Source organism: Hippopotamus amphibius, chromosome 6 (genome assembly GCF_030028045.1).
Source record: "Hippopotamus amphibius kiboko isolate mHipAmp2 chromosome 6, mHipAmp2.hap2, whole genome shotgun sequence".
NCBI classification, from domain to species: Eukaryota; Metazoa; Chordata; class Mammalia; order Artiodactyla; family Hippopotamidae; genus Hippopotamus; species Hippopotamus amphibius.
Genome location: NC_080191.1, coordinates 128,433,991 through 128,456,096, shown reverse-complemented (window position 1 = coordinate 128,456,096; position 22,106 = coordinate 128,433,991). Strand labels below are relative to the sequence as shown.

Genomic DNA, 22,106 nt, shown 5'->3' with positions numbered 1-22,106 from the left:
TAGATGTTTTGATGATGGCCATTCTGACAGGTGTGAGGTGATACTTCATTGTGGCTTTGACTTGTATTTCTCTAATGATTAGTGATGTTGAGCATCTTTTCATGTGTTTGTTGATCATCTGTATGTCTTCTTTGGAGAAATGTCTATTTAGTGCTTCCGCCCATTTGTGGACTGGGTTATTTGCTTTTTTGGTATTAAGCTGCATGAGCTGCTTGTATATTTTGGAGATTAATCCTTTGTCAGTTGTTTCACTGGCAAGCATTTTCTCCCATTCTAAGGGTTGTCTTCTAGTCTTGTTTATGGTTTCTTTTGCTGTGCAAAAGCTTTTAAGTTTCATTAGGTCCCCTTTGTTTATTCTTGATTTTATTTCCATTACTCTAGGAGGTGGGTCAAAAAGGATCTTGCTTTGATGTATGTCATAGAGTGTTCTGCCTGTGTTTTCCTCTAGGAGTTTTATAGTGTCTGGTCTTACATTTAGGTCTTGAATCCATTTTGAGTTTATTTTTGTGTATGGTGTTAGGATGTGTTCTAATTTCATTTTCTTACATGTAGCTGTCCAATTTTCCCAGCACCACTTATTGAAGAGGCTGTCTTTTTTCCATTGTATATTCTTGCCTCCTTTGTCAAAGATAAGGTGCCCATATGTGCGTGGGTTGATCTCTGGGCTCTGTTCTGTTCCATTGATCTATATTTCTATTTTTGTGCCAGTACCATACTGTCTTAGTCACTGTAGACTTGTAGTATAGTTTGAAGTCAGGGAGCCTGATTCCACCAACTGGATTTCTTTTAAATAGAAAAATAGAGTTTACTTCTTTTTTATAATATCAGTAATATTTATTTCTAATGGGGTGAGGTTGAAAGTAACTTCCTTATGCTCAGCACTGCCATTTACTTAGGTCAGTGCCTTGTCTGTCATTTCAACAAATCAATAACTAAAGATCTATAAAATATAGCTCCTGCTTCTAAGTTATTTGTACTTAAATAAGAATAAAAGACATACATGTAAAAACAATTAGCAAATGCAATACTGTGTTCAGAGCCCACAGTAGACACTAATTAAATATGTATTGATTTTGTTGGCTACATAGTAGCAATAAGTAACAATACTCCTGTTTTCTTCAGGTTACTTTTTTCCTGGTGACCTATAGGAAGCTAGAAGTAAGTGAAAAAATTCTTAAACACAACAAGAGCCATCCCAAAACCCTTTTACACTAACTTCATAGACTCTCACCCAGGCTTGGTGACTCTTAATTAACATAAAGTTCTTACAAACATTGTAACCTAGTTTTCCAGCCCATTGTAGGTTTGAGAAATAAATCAGAAGTACTATAATGAAGATGTCATCATAAGCAGACCCAATGACCAAGGAGAAATAACAGCTCAAATTTTGGCCAAAGACATAGAGAACAAACCAAGGATATTCCACCCTATAATACAATAAGTATTATAATTATAATATTGAGAGATCAGGATACCATAAATATTCAATAAATGTTAATATTTACTATTAATTCCTTGTGATTCCTTTGTGTAGTAGGCATAATTTTTTAATGGCTTCCAAAGATATCCTACCTTAAAACTCCAGAATATGATGAAATATCACTCCCACAATTTATTTTACATTCAATGATACAGTTGACTTTAAAATAGGGACATGATCTGGATGGGTCTACTCTAGAGCAGAGAAATCTCTAGTGGAAGAAAAGGAAGTCAGAGAGATTCAAAGAGGTTTGAGGGGGATTCAACAAACTGTTGCTAACTTGAAGATGGAAGGAGCCACTTGGGAAGGAATATAGGTGGCCTTAAAGAACTGGGAGAGGTCCTCAGCTAACAGGAAAGCAGGAATTTCAGTCCTACAACCACAATGAACTGATCTTGTGGTAACCTGGGTGATCTTGGCAGTGGATTTCTCCTCAGATCCTCCAGACAAGTACTCAGCCCAGGCAAAACCTTAATGCCAGCTGTGATAACCTGAGCAGAGAACCCAGTAATGCCATGCCAGACTTCTGATCCATGGAACTGTGAAATAACAAATGGGTGCTGTTTTAAGTTGCTTTGTGATCATTTGTTACACAGCAATAGGAAACTAATATACTATGTCTTAATTAATGAATCCAAGAATCCAGAAACTTTTCACATATATTACCCACATTTTAGTAACCATAAACCAAGACCCCCCAAGTGCATTCTGAATTTATGGGAGGGAGATAGCATTATTATTATCTTACTAAGGCAGCACAAAAAAATATTTTAATTCCCCTACAGTTAAAAACTCACTTCTGGGGACTTCCCTGGTGGCACAATGGTTAAGAATCCACCCACCAATGCAGGGGACATGGGTTCGAGCCCTGGTCCAGGAAGATCCCACATGCCTTGGAGCAATCAAGCCCGTGCACCACAGCTACTGAGCCCGTGCTCTAAAGCCCACAAGCCTGAGCCCATGTGCTGCAACTACTTGGCTCATGTGCTCTAGCACCCATGCTCTGCAACAAGAGAAGCCACCTCAATGAGAAGCCCACACACTGCAACAAAGAGTAGCACCCACTCGCCACAACCAGAGAAAGCCTGCGTGCAGCAAGAAGGACCCAACACAGCTAAAAATAAATAAATAAATATAAAAACAAACAAACAAACAAAAAACACTTCACTTCTGGGTCTGACTCTACCCTAAATTAGAGGAATTGCTATAGGATTATAGGAATTGGGGACAGAGGACTAAAAAGGAGCAATGTGATTACTGATAGAGGGACATAACTATTGTAATGAGTAGAAAAGGGCATGTTACAATTGCCAACAGGAAGAACGATGATTAATGTGAATTTTTGTTTGGGTAAAAGAACAGCCATAATAGATTTTTTTTGACTAGATATCTGCCTGGCAAACTTCCTGCAAGCTTCCAGTAACTGACCTTTTGTCCCCAAAGCTGTGCTCTTAAAGTTAAATAGACATTCCCTAATGACACTTTAATGTTCCTTTGGAGACAGAACATAAGCCAACAGACCTCCCCCAAGATATCACATCATGTGAAATATTTCCCAATTTGGTTAATTTTGTTTCAGAAAAAAAGACTAGATGGGAAACACATTTTGCATATTGCTATGTGTATAAAAGGAATTCCAAATGTTAAAAATCCTGGCTAGATTATAACCTCAGATCAATTATTTTTTAAGTAATTGTCAAACTCCTACCCAAAAAATCTTTGTATACAAATAAATGAATCCCAAAGCTAAGGCAATGCTCCTCCTATTTCAGGAAATGATTAATACAGGAAGATTTCCATGCAATAAAAGCATTTTGACAAAGTCCTCTGCAGTTTATTGAAATGGGATGTGACATATTCCTTAATACTTTGGAGGCACATTTAGGAAATATAAATACACATTATATCTAAATGAAGCCTTAAGAATTTGAGGGCTATTTTTAAATTTTGGTTTTATTTAAGATGTGAATCAACAGGGCATGGTAGAACACAGATTAGAATCTCTATTTAAATATCAGGGGGCCAATCTCCTAGCAATAAGAGTGTGTACAGACACTGAAGAGGCTTAAATGGGCCTGTGTGGGACTGAGTGGCACAGGTTCTCCTGGAATGACCCGAGAGGAATTCCATCTTTGCACTGTGAGCTTTGCAGCTGCTGCTGCATGCCTGACTGAACCGCTTTCCTCCTGACCTCCTCTCAGCAGTGTGGATGGGATGAATCTGCCTTTAATCTCAGTGGCCTTCGGTGCCTCAGAATTTTGCTGTTATGAAAATATCTATTTGTTAAGATTACTCCTATCCATACTAATGCTGCAGTTTCTGGGGAAGAATGTTTTTTCATATATTTTGATGTCCTCTAAGCCTCTCAGAGCCTTTCTCCACTTTTTTTCTGTTTTGTTCTAACAAAATGGAAACTGCAACAAACAATTAGAAAATGAAACCAAATACAAGAAATAAAGGCCTAAGCATGGATTTGCCATACTAGATACAAAAGATGTCACTTCTTAATTTTTCTAACTTCCAGGTTGGCCCTTCTCCCACCACAATAGGGGAAGGGAACCCCATGTCATTCATCTATCAGTGAACAAGTTGAGAATCCTGGGCTTTAAACAATCCAGGATTTTAAAAATTGGGGTCCCCAGTATGACAACTATGAGATGCTCATTGTTGAAGCCCTCTGGTCAATTTAGAACACGGGGGCTCTGTGTTTTCCAAAGCCTGTTCCCACTGTCCAAACACAGCCCCCAAGACGACTGCCAAGTGGCCCTGCTCCCTGGTATTTGTTAGTAATTGCAGATGCCTGAACCCACCTCAGCAGAGAAGCAGAGTCAGTGGGGCTGGGTCCCAGGAACTTGCATTTTATCAAGGTCCTCAGTAGATTCCTATGCACATGAAAACTTAAGAAACATTAGGCCAGAGCCCTAGATTTTAAAACACTCAAAGCTTTAAACTTGGGCCTTGCAACAGAGAAAGTCCAGAGCTCCCAGACAAGCCCTGTTCTCATCTTGAAGAAAGAAAACTATCCCTCATTCTTTCCAATGAGCTCACCAGTGAGGAAACAAGACAAAATTTTTTCCTCCTCAGTCAGGTCATCCGGCCTCATGTGGGTTGAGTGTAAAATGGTAAGGCGGCAAAAGTCACCGGCATCAAAGTAGGCAAAACACACACACACACACACACACACACACACACACACACACACACACACACGAAAAAAAACAAACCCCAGACCATCAGCCAGACTGTTAGCAGTTTTTATTCTAGTGGAGGAGACCTCGGGTGTGGCGGGGCTTGCCAAAGTCCAGGTTTTAAGTGGGTTCCCCTGAATGGCTAGATAGCATTGCCCACAAAGAGATCCCACTGAGCTATCCGGGCTTCCATTAAGGACAATAACTTAAGAATCAGTTCAAAAGTTTGAATATCAAACTTGCTTTTTTCTTTTCTTTTCTTTTCTTCTTTCTTTTTTCCTTTCCTTTCCTTTTCTCTTTTCTTTTTTTTTCGTGGCTACTATTCACTTTGCTGATTTTTTAGGAAAGTTTTAAGCAGCTATTAATCAGCCATTAACCAGAATATAAACATTCAACGTTCAAGCACTTTTGGTAGCAAGGGATTAAGAAAACCACAGGGGTAATTGGAATGCAAAGGTAATTTAAAAACCCACACACATTGCAGGCATCAATTCCAACTCTGATTTAGTTTTGCTAAAATAAATTAAAATGACAGAATTATTTTAGAATTATTAGTTATACTTTAGAAAAAATATATATACACACTTTGATATCTCACATATCCAGATCGATTGCTTATAAACTCAGATTTTTCCAGTGGCTGAAGGAGGTACATCATAAATGAGAAATATCTTAATTAACTGCTTTATTTTAATATTTCACTTTAATTTTATATTCTATTCTATAATGCCTCTGTGTTTTAACATGAAACTCTTGCAGGAAATACTCCGGTAAGATGCATTATATTTTCATGTCAGGTTCACACATGGTCGTCTGCCATATAGCTGATGTGGGGCACCTCACATAATTAAGATAACGGGGCTAAGTGCCAGCTCTCCTTTTCATTTTTTGGAGGCATTCCTACAACAGCAGGCAAACATTTAACGTGATATGGTCATTCATTTCTCTTTCATTATAATGTTATCCCCAGAAATTATGGCTTCCAATAGAGTTGTCTTCTTTTCTTTTTCAGGGAACATTCCAATATCTATCTTCAAAATGGCCCTGATAGAATTGGAAGAGTCTACAAGAAGGCCCTGTATCTTCAGTATACAGATGAAAACTTTAGTACAATTATAGAAAAACCTGTCTGGCTGGGGGTTTTAGGCCCTATTATCAAAGCTGAAACTGGAGATAGAGTTTATGTACATTTAAAAAACTTTGCTTCTAGGCCTTATACTTTTCATGCACATGGAATGACTTACTATAAGGAGCATGAGGGTAAGTTCAGCTCATATGCTAGCTGGAATTTCCTCTTCCTTTTCAGTAGGAGCACTTTTTAACTTCTGAGATCATGGAGTTTCCTCCTGGATAAGACCCGCGACTATGTTGTTTAGCTCTAAACTGTTTTATGAATAAGTCTTTTGGTTCAACCTAATAATGCTGTGTTTCTCTGGATTGGGCTTATTTGTCTGAAGTGTGAATGCGATAGGATTTCTGTGTGGACTCACGTAGTGAGAGTGGGTGAGAGTTGGGACTTCCTTCCCAGGGCCCAATGCCTTTCCAGACAAATAGTTGAAATAAGAGAAATAGGCAGTGTGCATTAAAGCCTGGAAAAGACACAAATCCAGAAGGAAGAAACAGGGCTCAAGGTGGGGATTATCTTATCTCTGAAGTCCCTACATGTGAACATACGCTGGCCATTGTCATCTTCCATCCTAACTTTGGATAAACTCTGCCCCAACTAAGCAGCATGAGCAGTCTCATACAGTAGCCAAATAGCACACGTGGCTGGATGGCCCCAGAGTCACATCTGAGACACAATTAACCAAAAGGTCATTTGAATGTAGGACCTGGAATCCTTAAAGATGGTACAGGAAGAACAAAGATTAGGTTTGGTGCTTGTGATCGCATTCTTAGTACATGATGATGGTGATGATGAGGGAAGATGGTGCTTTGTTCTGGTTAAGAGAAAGGGCTTCAAAATTAATAGACTGATGTTTGAGTGCAGTGTTGCCTTTTATTGGCTGAATGACATTGGACAAGTTACTTAAATTCTCTCTGTTTCAGTTTTCTCATCTATAAAATAGGGACAATGAGAGTACATAATAATAGCTCAATAAATGTCAGCTATTATCATAAGCAGAAATGCTGAGGCCATGCTATAGTTCATTGAAATTATAAGGATCAAGTTTGAAAATTGATTAAAATTAGTTTTAATTAATTATTGGCTTTCTGCTTAAAGGAAGTATTGCTTTACAAGACGAATATTTTGATCTTCTATATTTTTTTGTTCTTCTAAACCAAATAATTACATTCAAAGCATAAAAGACTACTATCTTATTTATTTTTTACAATTTCCTGGTATATTAGGGTCTTAATCATTTTTAAGGTATGATCACTGTATTGTGGCAATATTAGAAGAAAAAAGAGTTCTTTTAGAGACACATACTCAATTATTTATGAGTGCAATGATATGATGTCTGAGATTTGCTTTAGAATGATTCACTGATGATAAGAGTGGGTAAGGATATAGATGAAACAGGATTGACCTTGAGTTGATCATTGTTAAAGCTGGGTTGTTGGGCACAAGGAAGTTCATCATATTAGTCTCTCAACTTTTGCATATGTTTGGAAATTCACAAAATTAAAGTAAAACAATTCCATGGTTACTTCATAGGCAAAAGTCTGATGTCATACAATAAGCTTGAAGTGATAAGAGAGGGTAACCATTTTGCTCTTACTTCCATACCATCACCCCAGGGCAAAAGCGATTCTTTAAATTGCAAACCAAAAGTCACTATGCTGTTGACATATCTATTACTGCTCCTTGAAGACTCAGTCAAGTATAAAAATTGACAACATTTTCTGTGAAACTTCCAGACCCTGTAGGCATTTGCTTCGTATTCTTCTGTGTTCAAATAGAACATCACTGCATTCCCAAGGGGATACATACTAGATGTTGAATGACTGTTGAAAGAATTAACAAACCATCTATTTTCTCATTTAAGTTCAAACACATTCAATTTGTAATTTCAATGTATGTCATTTCCTAGGGGCCATCTACCCTGATAACACCACAGATTTTCAAAAAGCAGATGACAAAGTGCAGCCAGGTGAACGGTGTACATACATATTGCATGCCAACCCAGAACAAGGTCCTGGCGAGGAGGACAGCAATTGTGTGACCAGGATTTACCATTCCCACATTGATGCTCCAAGAGATATTGCCTCAGGACTCATTGGACCTTTAATACACTGTAAAAAAGGTAGATTTTCTCATTATTACTCACAACAGAAGACCAAAGACAACAGATAGGGAGGTTTGTTTTTTAAATATACTTTAAGTCTTCTGTGTTATGATTGAGTAAGTAAGGTAGAGAGGTGGTGAGTCTAGGAAAAAAGGAAAGGAAGAGCAGGGAAGGGTAAGGAGAAAAAGGGATACGTGGAGCAACATTCAGGTTACTGAACGTAAGTTCCCTAAATGTTTCCAAGTCTGTGAAACAGGAGTGACTGGTCTAGATTTCTGGTTTATTAGGAAAATAAATACTAAAATTTTTTAAAACTATAAATCACATGCTAAAAATTAAGTTCTGCTGAAATAGTAATTTTCACTTCAGATTCTCTGCATAAAGAAAAAGAAAAAAATGTTGACAAAGAATTTGTGGTGATGTTTTCTGTGGTGGATGAAAATCTCAGCTGGTACCTAGAAGACAACATTAAAACCTACTGCTCTGAACCAGAGAAGGTTGACAAAGACAACGAAGACTTCCAGGAGAGTAACAGAATGTATTGTAAGATTACACAAGATCTGTTAACTTTATCTTGTTTTTCTCCATCCATTAATTCTGCTAAGCTTATTCCCTCACATGAATAAGTAGTGTGTTTCTAATCTATGCCCTTGGTAACAAAGCATATTGGACGTGCAACTTGATATTCAGCTAAAGAGGGCCAGTCAAAACTCTGAGCCAGGTAAAGCCGGATACATCAAATTGTTTTCAAACCGGTAAGGATAAAACGTTATCAGTTATGGTTAAATGTATATGCGCGTTATATTTGTGTATTTTTATTCTCCCAACTAACTCTAAAAATTATTTGAGGCAGCCTAAAATTATGAAATTATATTGTAAAGCATTGCACTATAGTTAAGAAAATAGTTCAAACCATTAGTTCTAAAAGGTATTTCTTTTACATACATATTGTCCTTCACCCCCCCCCCCAACTTTGCATCATTTTTTCCTATATTGTAGTTTATTTCTTCTAGAAATATTTTCTTTACTACCTGGGCTTCTCCTTGATGTTCAGACACAAAACAATGGGTTTACTAAGAGAGTCTATCACTCAGAATTTGCATAAAAAATCAAATTCCTTAATACCAACTAGACCAATAAGTATAGATTTTTGTTAGTCTGTGTTTAGCTTCTTAAAAATAACCCTTACTCAGAAACTGAGAACACACAAATAACTGTACTATCAAAGCAGAAAAATAATTAACAAGGTACAGATTTCTATGTCCAACGTTTGCTTATTTCTGGCTGAAAGATCCTCTTTCCACATTTTAATCCAGCCTCTGTTATGTGCTAACCAAAATAGGTGTTAGAGACTCAAACTTCTCATCTGGCTAAGCCTGATTTGGTATTCCTGTTGCATATGGTTACCTCAGAGGACTTCCCAGAACTGATTTCTACCTTAACTCTAGGACCTCTCAGTTTGAGCAATGATACTTAGTTTCTTTGAAGACTCTCAAGCCATCCTGCTTTTGACCTTTTAGGTCTTTGTGTCTCTGGTCACTGGTTCCTACCGTCCTTCTCCTGCATTTCTTCTTTCCTCCTTCACATTTCTTCCAATTTTGCCTTTTAATCTTAAAAAAAAAAAAAAAAAGATTCTCTTGTGTTCTTATTACAAAAGCCATTCACATTCACTACAGAAAACTGGAAAAGTTCTGACAAATACAAAAAAAAAGAAAAAAGAAAACATTATCATCCATACCACCACCACCATGATACATGATTGTTTCCTAAACAACCTCAGTCTTTTTTCTATTTACTATATGTGTGTACATTTATATATCTGTATGTATATATGTACACATTTGTATTTACAAATAAACACATGAACCTACCAAGATGTATAGTTTGTAACACAGAGAACAAATGTTTCACCTTCAATGTTGTATTCATGTGCTAATATTGTGTTGACAAAAATTCTGAGGCTGAATTCAGGTCCAAAATGAAAGAATGCCGTGATTGATGAACAATGTCTGATGTGGGTATAGGAGGGAAGAAGAGCATGTGTGCCAGGTGTTTTCAATCCCAAGCTGATTTTATTTAGAGGTAACTATTAATAACCCCGGCACCAACGTCTGTTAGTCACAATCTCTGCTCTTGACTTACAGCTGTGAATGGATATGCTTTTGGAAGTCTCCCAGGACTCTCCATGTGTGCTGAGGACAAAGTAAAATGGTATCTTTTTGGTATGGGTAATGAAATTGACGTGCATGCAGCTTTCTTCCACGGGCAAGTGTTGACTAGTAAGAACTACCGTGTTGATACAATCAATCTCTTCCCTGCTACCCTCTTTGATGCTTTTATGGTGGCCCAGAACCCTGGAGAATGGATGCTTAGCTGTCAGAATCTAAACCATCTGAAAGGTAAGGCATCTTTATCTGAAATTAGCTGTCAGTTGAGAAAAGAGTCATGTCTCAGTTGCACTAATAATGGGGTGATTATTGGAAATCAGAATCTAAAAGCTGGATATTTTTGGAATGATCTGAGCTTTGAACTGGTAACAAATTTATTCCTCTGACAGTATGCATCATAATGTAATTTTTAAAAAAGACTAAAAGACTGGAACATTTATAAAGTAATTAAAACTGAAAATATGTTAATTTTTGGAAAAGAAAAAATTGGCCCTGATGTATAGTCCTACCCTAAAAATATGATACTGTATACAGCTTCTCAGATTTGTAAAATGCACAATATTTTAAACACCAGAAGATTTGTATATTGTGCTGAAAAGCAGCCTTTTTTTTGAGTTGATTCTATTAAATATAACCAACTCTGTTCTTTGTTTGAGCCCAGCTATTCCTTTGTTTAACATGCTAAATCTCTTCTTCCTTGAAGGCAATAAAATGTCCCCAGTTCTTGAAAAATATTAGTTTGTAATATTGCTCTCCTGAAGAAATTAAGGTTTAGTCTGGGTCTTTGAGTATGTTGCGTTGACTTTCAAACATCATCTAATTCATCAAATGTGTCCTTGGCTGCAGAAGGCCCAGCTCAGCAGCTGTACAGCCATTTTATCTAAGAGAACAATAATAACACGTGCTCATTCTAGTCCTCCTCCTGCACCCAACCCTATCCCTTAAAATATGGCAAAGCCTTTTTTCACTTATGTATTTTTTTCTTATTAAAGCATTACTTATTTCAACTGCTGACTCACTAATAAACTAAACCAGTCAGGGAATTCTCTGCTGTCCAGTGGTTAGGACTCTGTGTTTTCACTGCCAAGAGTGTGGGTTCAATCCCTATCAGGGAACTAAGATCCCACGTGGTGTGGCCAAAAAAAAAAAAAAGTGAAATTAAATAGTGAAAGTTCATTTCTCCCCAGATCACTTATCTATTAATGTGTCCCTTTTTTTCCCCTCATCAAAAGACCTCCCAAGCAAAACCCCACAGAAACTGGTTCCACATTTTTGAAAGCACTAGTAATATCACTTCTCTGTGCCATATAGAGAATTTTTTTCACTGCTGGAATTTTCCATGAGTGATTTATATACAACTGTTCAGTTTATAGTATTGTTTCTAGCTGTCTATGTCTTCGGTTTTCGTCTGCTTCACCAGCAGTGTTTACAGGGCAGTAGGAAGGACAAACATTGGTTTCATTAACTGGTGCCTCCTTTGGTGTGATTTTCAGCTGGTTTGCAGGCCTTTTTCTCGGTACAAGACTGTAAGAAGGCTTCATCTGAGGACAACATCCGTGGCAAACACGTTAGACACTACTACATTGCTGCTGAGGAAATCATCTGGAACTACGCACCCTCCGGCATAGACAGCTTCACCGGAGAAAGCTTAACAGCACCTGGAAGGTAATTCAGGAAAGAAAGATATTATTTCAAAATATGTCTTCCCTGCCAAAAACAAAACCAGGCTGATTCAGCTACTAAAATTTTAATTGGTACCTGAAATTGAGTAACTAGACTGCTACATATTTATTAAGGTGTTTGATAGTGAGTTTGAGAAATAGGACTACTGAGTCCATGAAAAAGAACAGATTTAAAAGTTTTCAAATGCTCAACAAAATTCTCAGAAAACATTGAATACAATTAGATCAATTCATCTGCTTTCCTTTTCTGAAAACATAGCATTGTAAAAACCCAGTAGCATTGAGTACATTCACAAGGTTGTATAATCATCTGCACTGTCCATTCCCAGAATTTTTCATCATTCCAAGCAGGAATTCTGTATCCACTCAACAAAAACCCCCATCCCCTGGTAACTTCTGTCCTACTTTCTGTCTCTATGAATTTGCCTATTCTAGGAAGCTTATGAAAGTAGAATCATGTAACATTGTCCTTTTTTGTCTGGCTTATTTTATTTAGTATAATGTTTTCAAGGTTCATCCATGCTGTAGCATATATCAGAATTTCATTCCTCTTTTAGGCTGAATAATATTCCATTGTATTTATATACCATGTTTTATTTATCCATCTGTCTGTTGATGGACATTTGGGTTGTTTCTACCTTTTGGCTATTGTGAATAATACCACTATGAACACTGGAGTACGAGTATGTGTTTAGGTCTCTGCTTTCAGTTCTTTTGGGCATACATCTAGGAGTGGAATTGCTTGATCATATAATAATTCTATTTTTAATTCTTTGAGGAACTACCACATGATTTTCCACAGTGGCTTCACCATTTTACATTTTCACCAGCAATGTTCAAGCGTTCCAATTTCTTCTTGCCAACATTTATTTTCCATTTTTTTTATAATAGCCATCTCAACAGGTGCCAAGAGGTATCTCATTGTGGTTTTGACTTGCATTTCCCTGATATGATACTGAGCATATTTTCATGTGCTTGTTGGCAATTTGGAGAAATGTCTGTACAAGTCCTTGGCCCATTTTCTAAATGGGTTGTTTGGGGTTTTTTGCTGTTGTTACGTTAAGAGTTCTTTTTATATTCTGGATATTAATCTCTTATCAGATAGATAGGCTTTGCAAATACTTCCACTTATTCTGTAGGTTTTCTTTTCACTCTCTTGATAGTGTCCTTTGATGCATACAAGCTACGTTTTATACACGTCTGATGACTTCCATGGCCCCCAGCTGTTCTTCCTGCCTCAGTTTTCCTTTCCTACTGTCCATTCTTCATAAAACAGCCAAAGTGATCTTTCAAAAATGTCAGTGAGATTATGCCATGCCCCTGCTCCAAGTCTCTGCTCAAACATCATCTCTTTAGAGAAGCTTTGTTTGCCACACATCTACTGATACTTGGAAAGGTTAAGTACTTTACTCAATGACAAACAAGTCAATAGCTGGGCCTGAAGCAGAGATTTAAGTCCCCGCTACACAGACATCCAGATGCAATGACTCCCAAAGCTGTATCTCCAGCCCAGAAGGCTCTTATAAATTGCAGATGTGCATTTTGAACTGCTTAGTGGATATCCCACTTGGATGAGGATTCTCCAAATCAGTATGTCTAAGTCTGAACCCATTGTCTTCCCCACAAATCTGATTCCCCTCTCTGCACGAATGGCAGCACCACCCATCCACCCCTCAAGCCCAAAGGCTGAGCACCACCCTTGACTCCCTCCCTCCTGCACCAGTCCCTCCTTCTCACCTCATTAAATCCTGCCTCATTTTGTCCTAAATATCTCGGAAAGTTGTTTGCTTCTCTCCAACCTCTTTGTTAATTCCTCTGAAGTCATCACTACCTCACACTGAGATTTTAAAAGCAGGCTACTGACCTCTCTCCCTACCACGATCTTGCAGCCGCCTGAGGAATCCTCCTAAAACATGAATCCTTAGCGCTTAAATATTTCAAAACTTTCTCACTGCCCTGAGAAGTACCGAAACCTCAACTAAGTCCTCCTGCCCATCCCCCATCTCTCCAAGCCTCACTCTAGACTCCTCTGCCCTACTCTGCATGCTACACTCCTGCCTTATTTTATAAGACATGTCATGCTTGCTGTCTTCTCTGAGCCTTCCCACAGGCTGTTTCCTCTTTGCAAATACCCGCCCCATTCTCCCAACCACACATACTCCATCTTTTAAACTCCACTTCTCCTCTAGATGGTTTTAGAGAATCTCTTCCTCTGGAAAGCCTTTGGGACCTCTCCCCACCACTTTCCCCAACCCCAGGAGAAATGTTTCATAACACTCTGTGCTTATGACATGTTATTACATTGATTGGTTTGTAGTTTGTCTTCTGGGACAGATGTAAAATCCATGTGGGCAGAGACGGGTCCAGCTTGCTTATAGGTATATATCATCAGCATATAACAGGGTTCCTGGCAAAGAGTAGTGTTCAGTACACTTGTCAAATGGGAGAAGAGATGAGTAGGGTGGCTTTCACAAGACAAATGCCTTTCTGAGATTTAATTTCTTCATTTGCAAAATGGGGAGAATGGGGAGTGATCAGGATGGCAGAGGAGTAAGACGTGGAGCGCACCTCCTCTCACAAATACAGTAAGAATACATCTATAGGAACTTCCCTTGTGGTCCAGTGAGTAAGACTCTGTGCTCCCAATGCAGGGGACCCAGGTTCGATCCCTGGTCAGGAAACTAGATCCCTCATACCGCAACTAAGACCCAGTGCAGTTAAATATATATATATATATATGTGTGTGTGTGTATATATATATATATATATATATATATATATGTATCTACATGTGGAACGATTCTCACAGAACATCTACTGAACGCTGGCAGAAGACCTCAGACTTCTGAAAGGGCAAGAAAATCTCCAAATAACTGGGTAGGACAAAAGAAGAAATTAAAAGAGAGAGAGAGAGAAAGGAATGAGGATGAGACCTGTGCCCCAGGGTGGGAGCTGTGAAAGAAGAAAAGGTCCTGCACCCTGGGAAGCCCCCTCACTGGCGGCAAGATCAGCTGGGACAGAGGGGAAGATCTGGAGCCTAGGAGGAGAGCACAGAAACCAGTTTGCAGGAGGCAAAATGGAGAGAAACCTGCACAGACAGTCGGTACCACTGCCCTAAGCTCCCCAGCCTGACAGGCTCATCTGCTGATGAGGGTGGGGTCTGGATGCTAAAGCTTGGGCTTTGAAGGTCAGACCCAGGGAGAGGACTAGGGTGGGCTCCAAGGAAACAGCCTGAAGGGGCTGGAGTGTGGTGTGGCTGAGGGTATACTTGCGGGAGACCTGGGCCCACCAGGGAAGCAGGCTGCCATTCTTGGGGGCTGCGCGAGGGGAGGTTGGGACCGCCATAGCATCTTCTTTCCCCGAGTGTGCTCTCAGGCAACAGGACACCCCCTACATGAGCTCCAGGGGCAGGCCTGAGCCGCTGCTACTGAGGGACCCACCAGCAAACACCAGTTGCTGCCCACCCTCCCCTCGCCATTGCAGGGCCCCAGGAGTGCACGCGCGCCTGGGCCACTGCATCTGCACACTTCCCATCAAGGGGATAACAGCCAGCACACACTGAGGAAAGAGGTGGAAGGCATCCAAACTAAAAGCAGCCCTCGCACCAAAAATATTAAACCCACACAAGCCACGCAGGGATGCTCCCGCATATAAATGACCTTCCAAGACTACAGTAGATGACTGTTTCTCCTAAACTCACAGAGTAAGAGAAACATAAGTAAAATAAAGAAGCAGAGGAACCACTCCCAGTGAAAAGACCAAGAGAATTCCCCTGAAGGAACAAACTGAAACAGACCTCTTCAGGCTAATAGACACCTAGTTCAAAAAGGAGGTCATGAAAATTCTGAAGGAATTAAGAAAGGCTATTGACAGAAATGCAGATTACTGTAAAATGGGGAGAATAATACCAACTTTGTTGCATTGTCATGTGAGTTTCAGACAATAAGTGAAAGCTTCTGAGTGCTAACATGCAATAAACAATAGTTACTGTATCTTTAGACATTTCACAATTTATTAAAAAGATTTTATTGCAGGACAATTTACTAACTGTCAGGGGTTGACATGGACCCTCTTGAAATTTTTTTCACTTCACTTTAAAAAATAAAATCTCTATGCCATGAGTCCCCACCCCTAAACTGAACATCCTTCTATAACGGGCCTAGTACTATCTGTTTCTGTTTGAGTACTTAGTAAATCATGGGTAATAATTCTAACCACTGGTCAAAATTCTTCTCTTCAATTAGTATCCTATGCGGCTACCTGGCTCTGTTCTGCTTTCAACTCCAGAATTAAACGCTTTTTCTTTTGGCAGTGATTCAGCAGTATTTTTTGAACATGGTTCTACAAGAATTGGAGGCTCATATAAAAAGCTGGTTTATCGTGAGTACACAGATGCCTCCTTTGCAAATCGAAAGGAGAGACGCCCTCAAGAGGAACATCTTGGCATTCTGGGTGAGTCTGTGCAGAATACATGTGACTAATGTGCTCTTCCCCTGAGCTACAACCAACCTCAGAAAGAACAGAAGCTTCAGAACCTGCAGCATGATTTCTATTTATATATAAACTATGGACACAGAAGACCAATCATCAATAAAATGTAGCAGCTAATCACTTTTCCAAATGTAAATTACCCATAGTAAATCTTCATCATTAAAAGCCAGGCTGACTTCAAATGATGACTTTTTTTTTCTTCAAAAAGGTAAGGGGTTTGTGTGACTTTGTTTAAATGGACAGTGAAGCTATTAGCTTCTGCTTTTAGCTAAAGGTACATTCCCTTAGAAATAAAATCCAGCTACTAATGAGACAGGTTGGGTTTGTTTTAGAGCCTCCTGCAGGCTGCCCTCAGGCAGAGCCCAGAGATCTGTTCTTGCTCAGGCACTTGGACAGAATAGCAAGTGAGTGGATTCAGACTGTCCTCACTCTTCCTCTATTAGCTGTGTCATCTTTGAAAGTACTCAACTTTCTGTGCTTGTTCCCTTCCTGTAAAATGGGAACAATAACAATAGCCCCTACTTCATAAAGCTGTTGTAAGGATTAAAGGAGTTAATTCACATAAACACTCAGAAAAGCACATAGAAAGCTCTCAATAAATGTCATTTCGTATATCACATAAAATATTTTTGTACTATATATCTGGTTTTTATTATACATTTGGTAATAATATTAATTTTGGTGATGGGATATCCACAACAGTGGTGTTACTTTTCACATTCAAGACAATTTAACTTACTCCCTTTGGGTGGTCAAGGTTTATGGCATTCTCTTGACTCTTGGGACAAATAACACACATCTGGTCAACAGAAAAATAGGGTTAGCAGAGTGTAGATACACTGAATAGTTTTTTTTTCTTTTAATAGATATATGAATCTTGTGAACTAACTTTGATAAAAATGGTAAAAAATTTCATTACCTGAAGTTAACTCAAAGAGCCCTTCTCATCTCTTTGCAGCCTTCCCATGTCAAATTGATAATGGAATTTTTAAAAACCAAGCTTTCCATTTGCCACAATAAGCTTGTTGCTTCCAGTGGTTCTTGCCATAGGACAAGGCAAAGAAAACAACTGTCTTTTGTATTCTGTATGTTGTATATCAGGGAGGACAATAATTCTCTCTTTGTCCCTAGGTCCTGTCATTGCGGCAGAGGTGGGAGACACCATCAGGGTCACCTTCCATAACAAAGGAGACTATCCCCTCAGTATTGAGCCGACTGGGGTGAGAGTCGATAAGAGCAACGAGGGCACATACTACAACCCAAGCAGGAGTGAGTACAACATACATTTAGAATACATTTTAGAATATTTTAAAAATATAGGGACTTCCCTGGTGGCGCAGTGGTTGGGAATCTGCCTGCCAATTCAGGGGACACGGGTTTGGTCCCTGCTTCAGGAGGATCCCACATGCCGCGGAGCAACTAAGCCCGTGTGCCACAACTATTGAGCCGGTGCTCTAGAGCCCATGAGCCACAGCTATTGAGGCCATGGGCCGCAATTACCGAAGCCCACGTGCCTGGAGCCTGTGCTCTGCAACAAGAGAAGCCACCGAAATACTCGCCGCAGCTAGAGAAAGCCCATGTGCAGCAATGAAGACCCAACGCAGCCAATAATAAATAAAATAAATTTATTAAATATATATATATAAAAACGTGTAGCCAAAAATATTATCCATAGTTCTATAGACAACCACTATTATATTTTTGTATAAGCCCTCCACTCTTTCATCTGTGTACATAGTAATATATACTTTACATGTGTTTGAGATAATATAAATATACTTGTCACTATAGCTTTGTACCCAGAGTTTGCTTTCTTAGCATTACGAACATTTTATAAATATAATTTTAATATACAAAATATTCCATTATAAGACAGTATTTAGGTATTTTTGTATGTCAAGGCTGATCAATGAAGACCCTCTTCTGGGTCTCAGACTTCTTGTATCCTCACATGGAGGAAAGGGCTAGGGAACTCTGGTGGGATCTCCCATCCAGAAGGGCTCCACTATCATGACGGTTACCTCCCAAACACCACCTCAAATGCTATCACATTGGGCATTAGGATTCCAGTATGTGAATTTTGGGGAGACATAAACATTCAAACCATAGCAGGTACCAATCTCAAATAGAGGTTTAGAGGAGACTTCCTGGAGGACATCATTCCCATTTGTGACCTGATACTGGTGCACAAGTAGGATTCCACCCTAATTCATAAAAGGAGCACGGAAGTGGGTTATCCTAGACTAAACCCTATCTACTCTGTGCCTCAAATGATGACATTATAAAGCATAGTTAACCTCTCCGATGTGACCTTTCTTACAGATGTGCCTCCTCCTTCAGCCTCCCATGTGGCACCCAAAGGAACATTCACCTATGAATGGACTGTCCCCAAAGAAGTGGGACCCACTTACAAAGATCCTGTCTGTCTAACTAAGATGTATTATTCTGCTGTGGATCCCACCAAAGATATATTTACTGGGCTTATCGGGCCAATGAAAATATGCAAGAAAGGAAGTTTACTTGCAAATGGGAAACTGGTGAGTCCAATGAGGGAAAATGAAAATAATTTTCCAATCCCTTTGAATTATCATTATTATAAGGAAATTATTATATTATATGGAAATTATCATTATTCTTAGGAAAATTCTGGGGTGTGAGGCAGTGAGGATTCCACACATAATGTTTATTATAATTTTTTCTTAGGCTTATACCTATATTGTGCAGTGATTCTCTGGCTAACATGATTGTTCCAAGATGAGTTGGAAACAAGATTTTCCTTGGAATCCAAAGTCTTTTATGATACCATTAGACTTCAACACACACATTTTTAAAAAATCACCTATGAATGATCATAAGTCACTCCATATTCACTGAGGAAATATTGCTTAAAATATTTTTTATGTGACAGCAAGGAAGGGAGAGGAGTTTGGGGGAGAATGGATACATGTGTATGTATGGCTGAGTTACTTTGCTGTGCACCTGAAACTATCACAACATTGTTAATTGGCTATACTCCAATATAAAACAAAAAGTTAAAAAAAAAAAGGAATGGGAAAATGACCTTTTGATCTAGAAATAGAAATCCCTAATCCCACCATTGTTTTTAGCTCTAAAATATATATTTTAATGTAAATTTTTAAAAGAGAAAGAGTCCTTTAAAAATGCATTCTATACAATTATCATATCTTAAAGCATCATCATAATAATTCCTTAATATCATCAAATTTTCAGAGCTCACATTCCCCAATTGTCTTTTTTTTTAAGCTCTGTATTGGAATATAATTGCTTTACACGCTTGTACCAGTTTTTGAGGTACACCAAAGTCAATCTGCTGTATTTATACGTTTATCCCCATATCCCCTCCCTCCCGTGACTCTCTCCCACCCTCCCTGTCCTGGCCCTCTAAGGCATCACCCATCATCAGTCCCCAATTGTGTTTTAATTGTTTCAAGTTTGTTGTGCAAATAGGCACTCAAATAATTACACACATTACAATCAGTTGATATGTTTCTCAAGATTATTTTCTTGCATTTTTTTCTGTTGCAAAAGTCTTTTATCCTGTAGAAGTTTTCATGTCTAGATTTTACTGATTGCATTCCTGTGGTGTCATTTAACATGTTTTTTCTCTTTTTCTCTATTTCCTATAAATCAGTGGCTAGATCTACAAGCTTGATCAGATTCAGGTTAGATTTTTTTTTTAATTTTTGCAATACTACTTTATGTGTGGTACTGGGTACCTAGATCAAGGAATATATAATACATAATTGTCTTTCAATTGGAGGTGTTATCAGCTACTGATAACCATTTCCTAGATTCATAAACTAATCAGGTGTTGCACGACAGTAATATTTTGATTCCATCATTCCTTCTGTGTTTATTAGCTACTATACTTGTATAAACAGAAACTTCTCTTAATGGACTATTTGGTTGCCTTGAGGTACATGTTATATAAGAAAGGAATGACAAGTGCTTGATTCTTTCCCTTTATTTACAAGTTTTTGAATGAATAGTTCTCCTCTAGCATACTTCAACTGTTTTTTTAATTAATTAATTAATTAATTTATTTATTTATTTATTTTCAAATGTTTTTAATAGTTTATTTTTAAGTACGATTGTGAACTTGTGGATTTCAGCATGTTTAGTATGCTTCAATTCATTGCTATTATACTTATTGATGCTCAGTATTTTTTGCCACTGGGGAACTTGCTCAGGTTGACTTCATTTTTACGTGAACTTAGTAGTCTTTGAAGCTTCTTTGATTTCTAGTATAAAAAGCTATTTCAGGTTCATATCGCACATTTTCTGAGCCAGACCTGAAATCAGTCATTTCTCCCCAAAAGCCCTGGTTCTTTTTAGTAAGAAATTATTTTTAGAACTACTACAATCAGGGCATTAGGGGTGCTCAGTGCTATTGGATTCAGTGCTACTGCATTGTTCCTAGGCCTTTTCAGTGGGCAGAACTGGAAAAAAATTTTTAATAAAATTCATCATGAGTTCATACTGATACTTTCTATTCAAATTCAAGTCTATGGATTTTGTTTGTTTGTTTACTTAACCTCATTGATCTTACATCTGTATCTCCCTTCAACTGCACTGAAAAGGCTGAGTTCTCAACAATCCCAGCATAAATATGCACTTATTGCATTCCACAATATACACACAGCAATCTCAGGATCACAATTACAACACTACAGCCAACAATACAATTACTAAAAAGTCTTGCAGCCCCTTTTTGTCTTTAGAGTGGATCCCACTAGGGATGTTCAGTCAAATTACAGACTTAAAGTCACTTGGAATAGTTCCTCCCTGTGGAGTTTTGCCACGCACCGGATACACGGGTTTGTTCGTTTATTTATTTATTTATTTGGGATTGCTTTTTAAACTGTAACATTATTTTATAATCATTTACCTGTCTCCAACATCATATCTACAAAAAGAAGTATGTCCAAAGAAGTCTAGCTTCTATCTTTTCTTCCCTCTCACCTATTCCCTCACTGTGGATAACTTTTTAAAACTTTATGCTTTTATTTATTTTTCATTGTTACTTTTATTAACTTTATCTTTTAGAGCACTTTAATGTTCACAGAAAAATTGAGGATAAAGTTCAAAGATTTCCCATATACCTCTCATGCACCCCCCCCCCACACACACACAGCCTCCCCCAATATCAATATTCCCAACAGAGTAGATCCATGTATCCATCATTATGGTATCATACAGAGTATTTTCACTGCCCTAAAAGTCCTCTGTGCTCCATCTATTTATCCCTTCCTCCCAGCCCCCAACTCCGGGCAATCCTGGTCTTTTTACGGTCGTCATACTTTTGCCTTTTCCAGAATGTCACATAGTTGGAATCACACAGTGTGTAGCCTTTCCAGATTGGCTTCTTTCACTTAGCAATATGCATTTAAGTTCCATCTAAGTCTTTTTATGACTCAATAGCTAATTTCTTTTTAACAATGAATAATACTCCATTGTTTGGATATATTATAGTTTATCTGTTCACCTACTGAAGAACATCTTGATTACTCCCAAGTTTTGGCAGTTATGAATAAAGATGCTTTATGAATAAGTATCCATGTGAAAGTTTTCATGTAGACATGAATTTTCAGTTCCTTTGGGGAAATACCAAGGAACCCCATTGTTGGATTATGTGGTAAGAGTATGTTTAGTTTTGTAAAAAAGAAAAAACAAAAACAAAAACAAAAATCTGCCAACTGTCTTCCAAAGTGGCTGTACCATTTTGCATTCCCGCCAGCAATGAATGTTACAGTTCCTGTTGCTCCACATTCTTGACAGAGTTTGGTGGTGTCATGTTCCAGATTGTGGCCATTCTAATAGGTGTGTAGTGGTACCTCGTTGTTTTA

The 22,106-nt window shown here is 38.3% G+C and overlaps 1 protein-coding gene across 4 annotated transcripts in view; it reads left to right on the top strand.

The window, feature by feature from the left end:
* The window catches only part of CP (ceruloplasmin), a 61,506-nt gene that overhangs the window by 4,307 nt on the left and 35,093 nt on the right, over positions 1–22,106 (top strand). For all 4 annotated transcript variants that reach the window (XR_009054280.1, XM_057738605.1, XM_057738607.1 and 1 more), the window contains exons 2-9: positions 5,681–5,928; positions 7,704–7,916; positions 8,268–8,441; positions 10,043–10,297; positions 11,560–11,731; positions 16,061–16,200; positions 17,371–17,508; positions 18,562–18,776. Coding sequence is in view for 3 of the 4 variants with exons in the window: in XM_057738605.1 (XP_057594588.1) it covers positions 5,681–5,928; positions 7,704–7,916; positions 8,268–8,441; positions 10,043–10,297; positions 11,560–11,731; positions 16,061–16,200; positions 17,371–17,508; positions 18,562–18,776 (1,555 nt within the window). In the remaining variant the exon portion in view is untranslated. The remainder of the gene's footprint in view (positions 1–5,680; positions 5,929–7,703; positions 7,917–8,267; positions 8,442–10,042; positions 10,298–11,559; positions 11,732–16,060; positions 16,201–17,370; positions 17,509–18,561; positions 18,777–22,106) is intronic.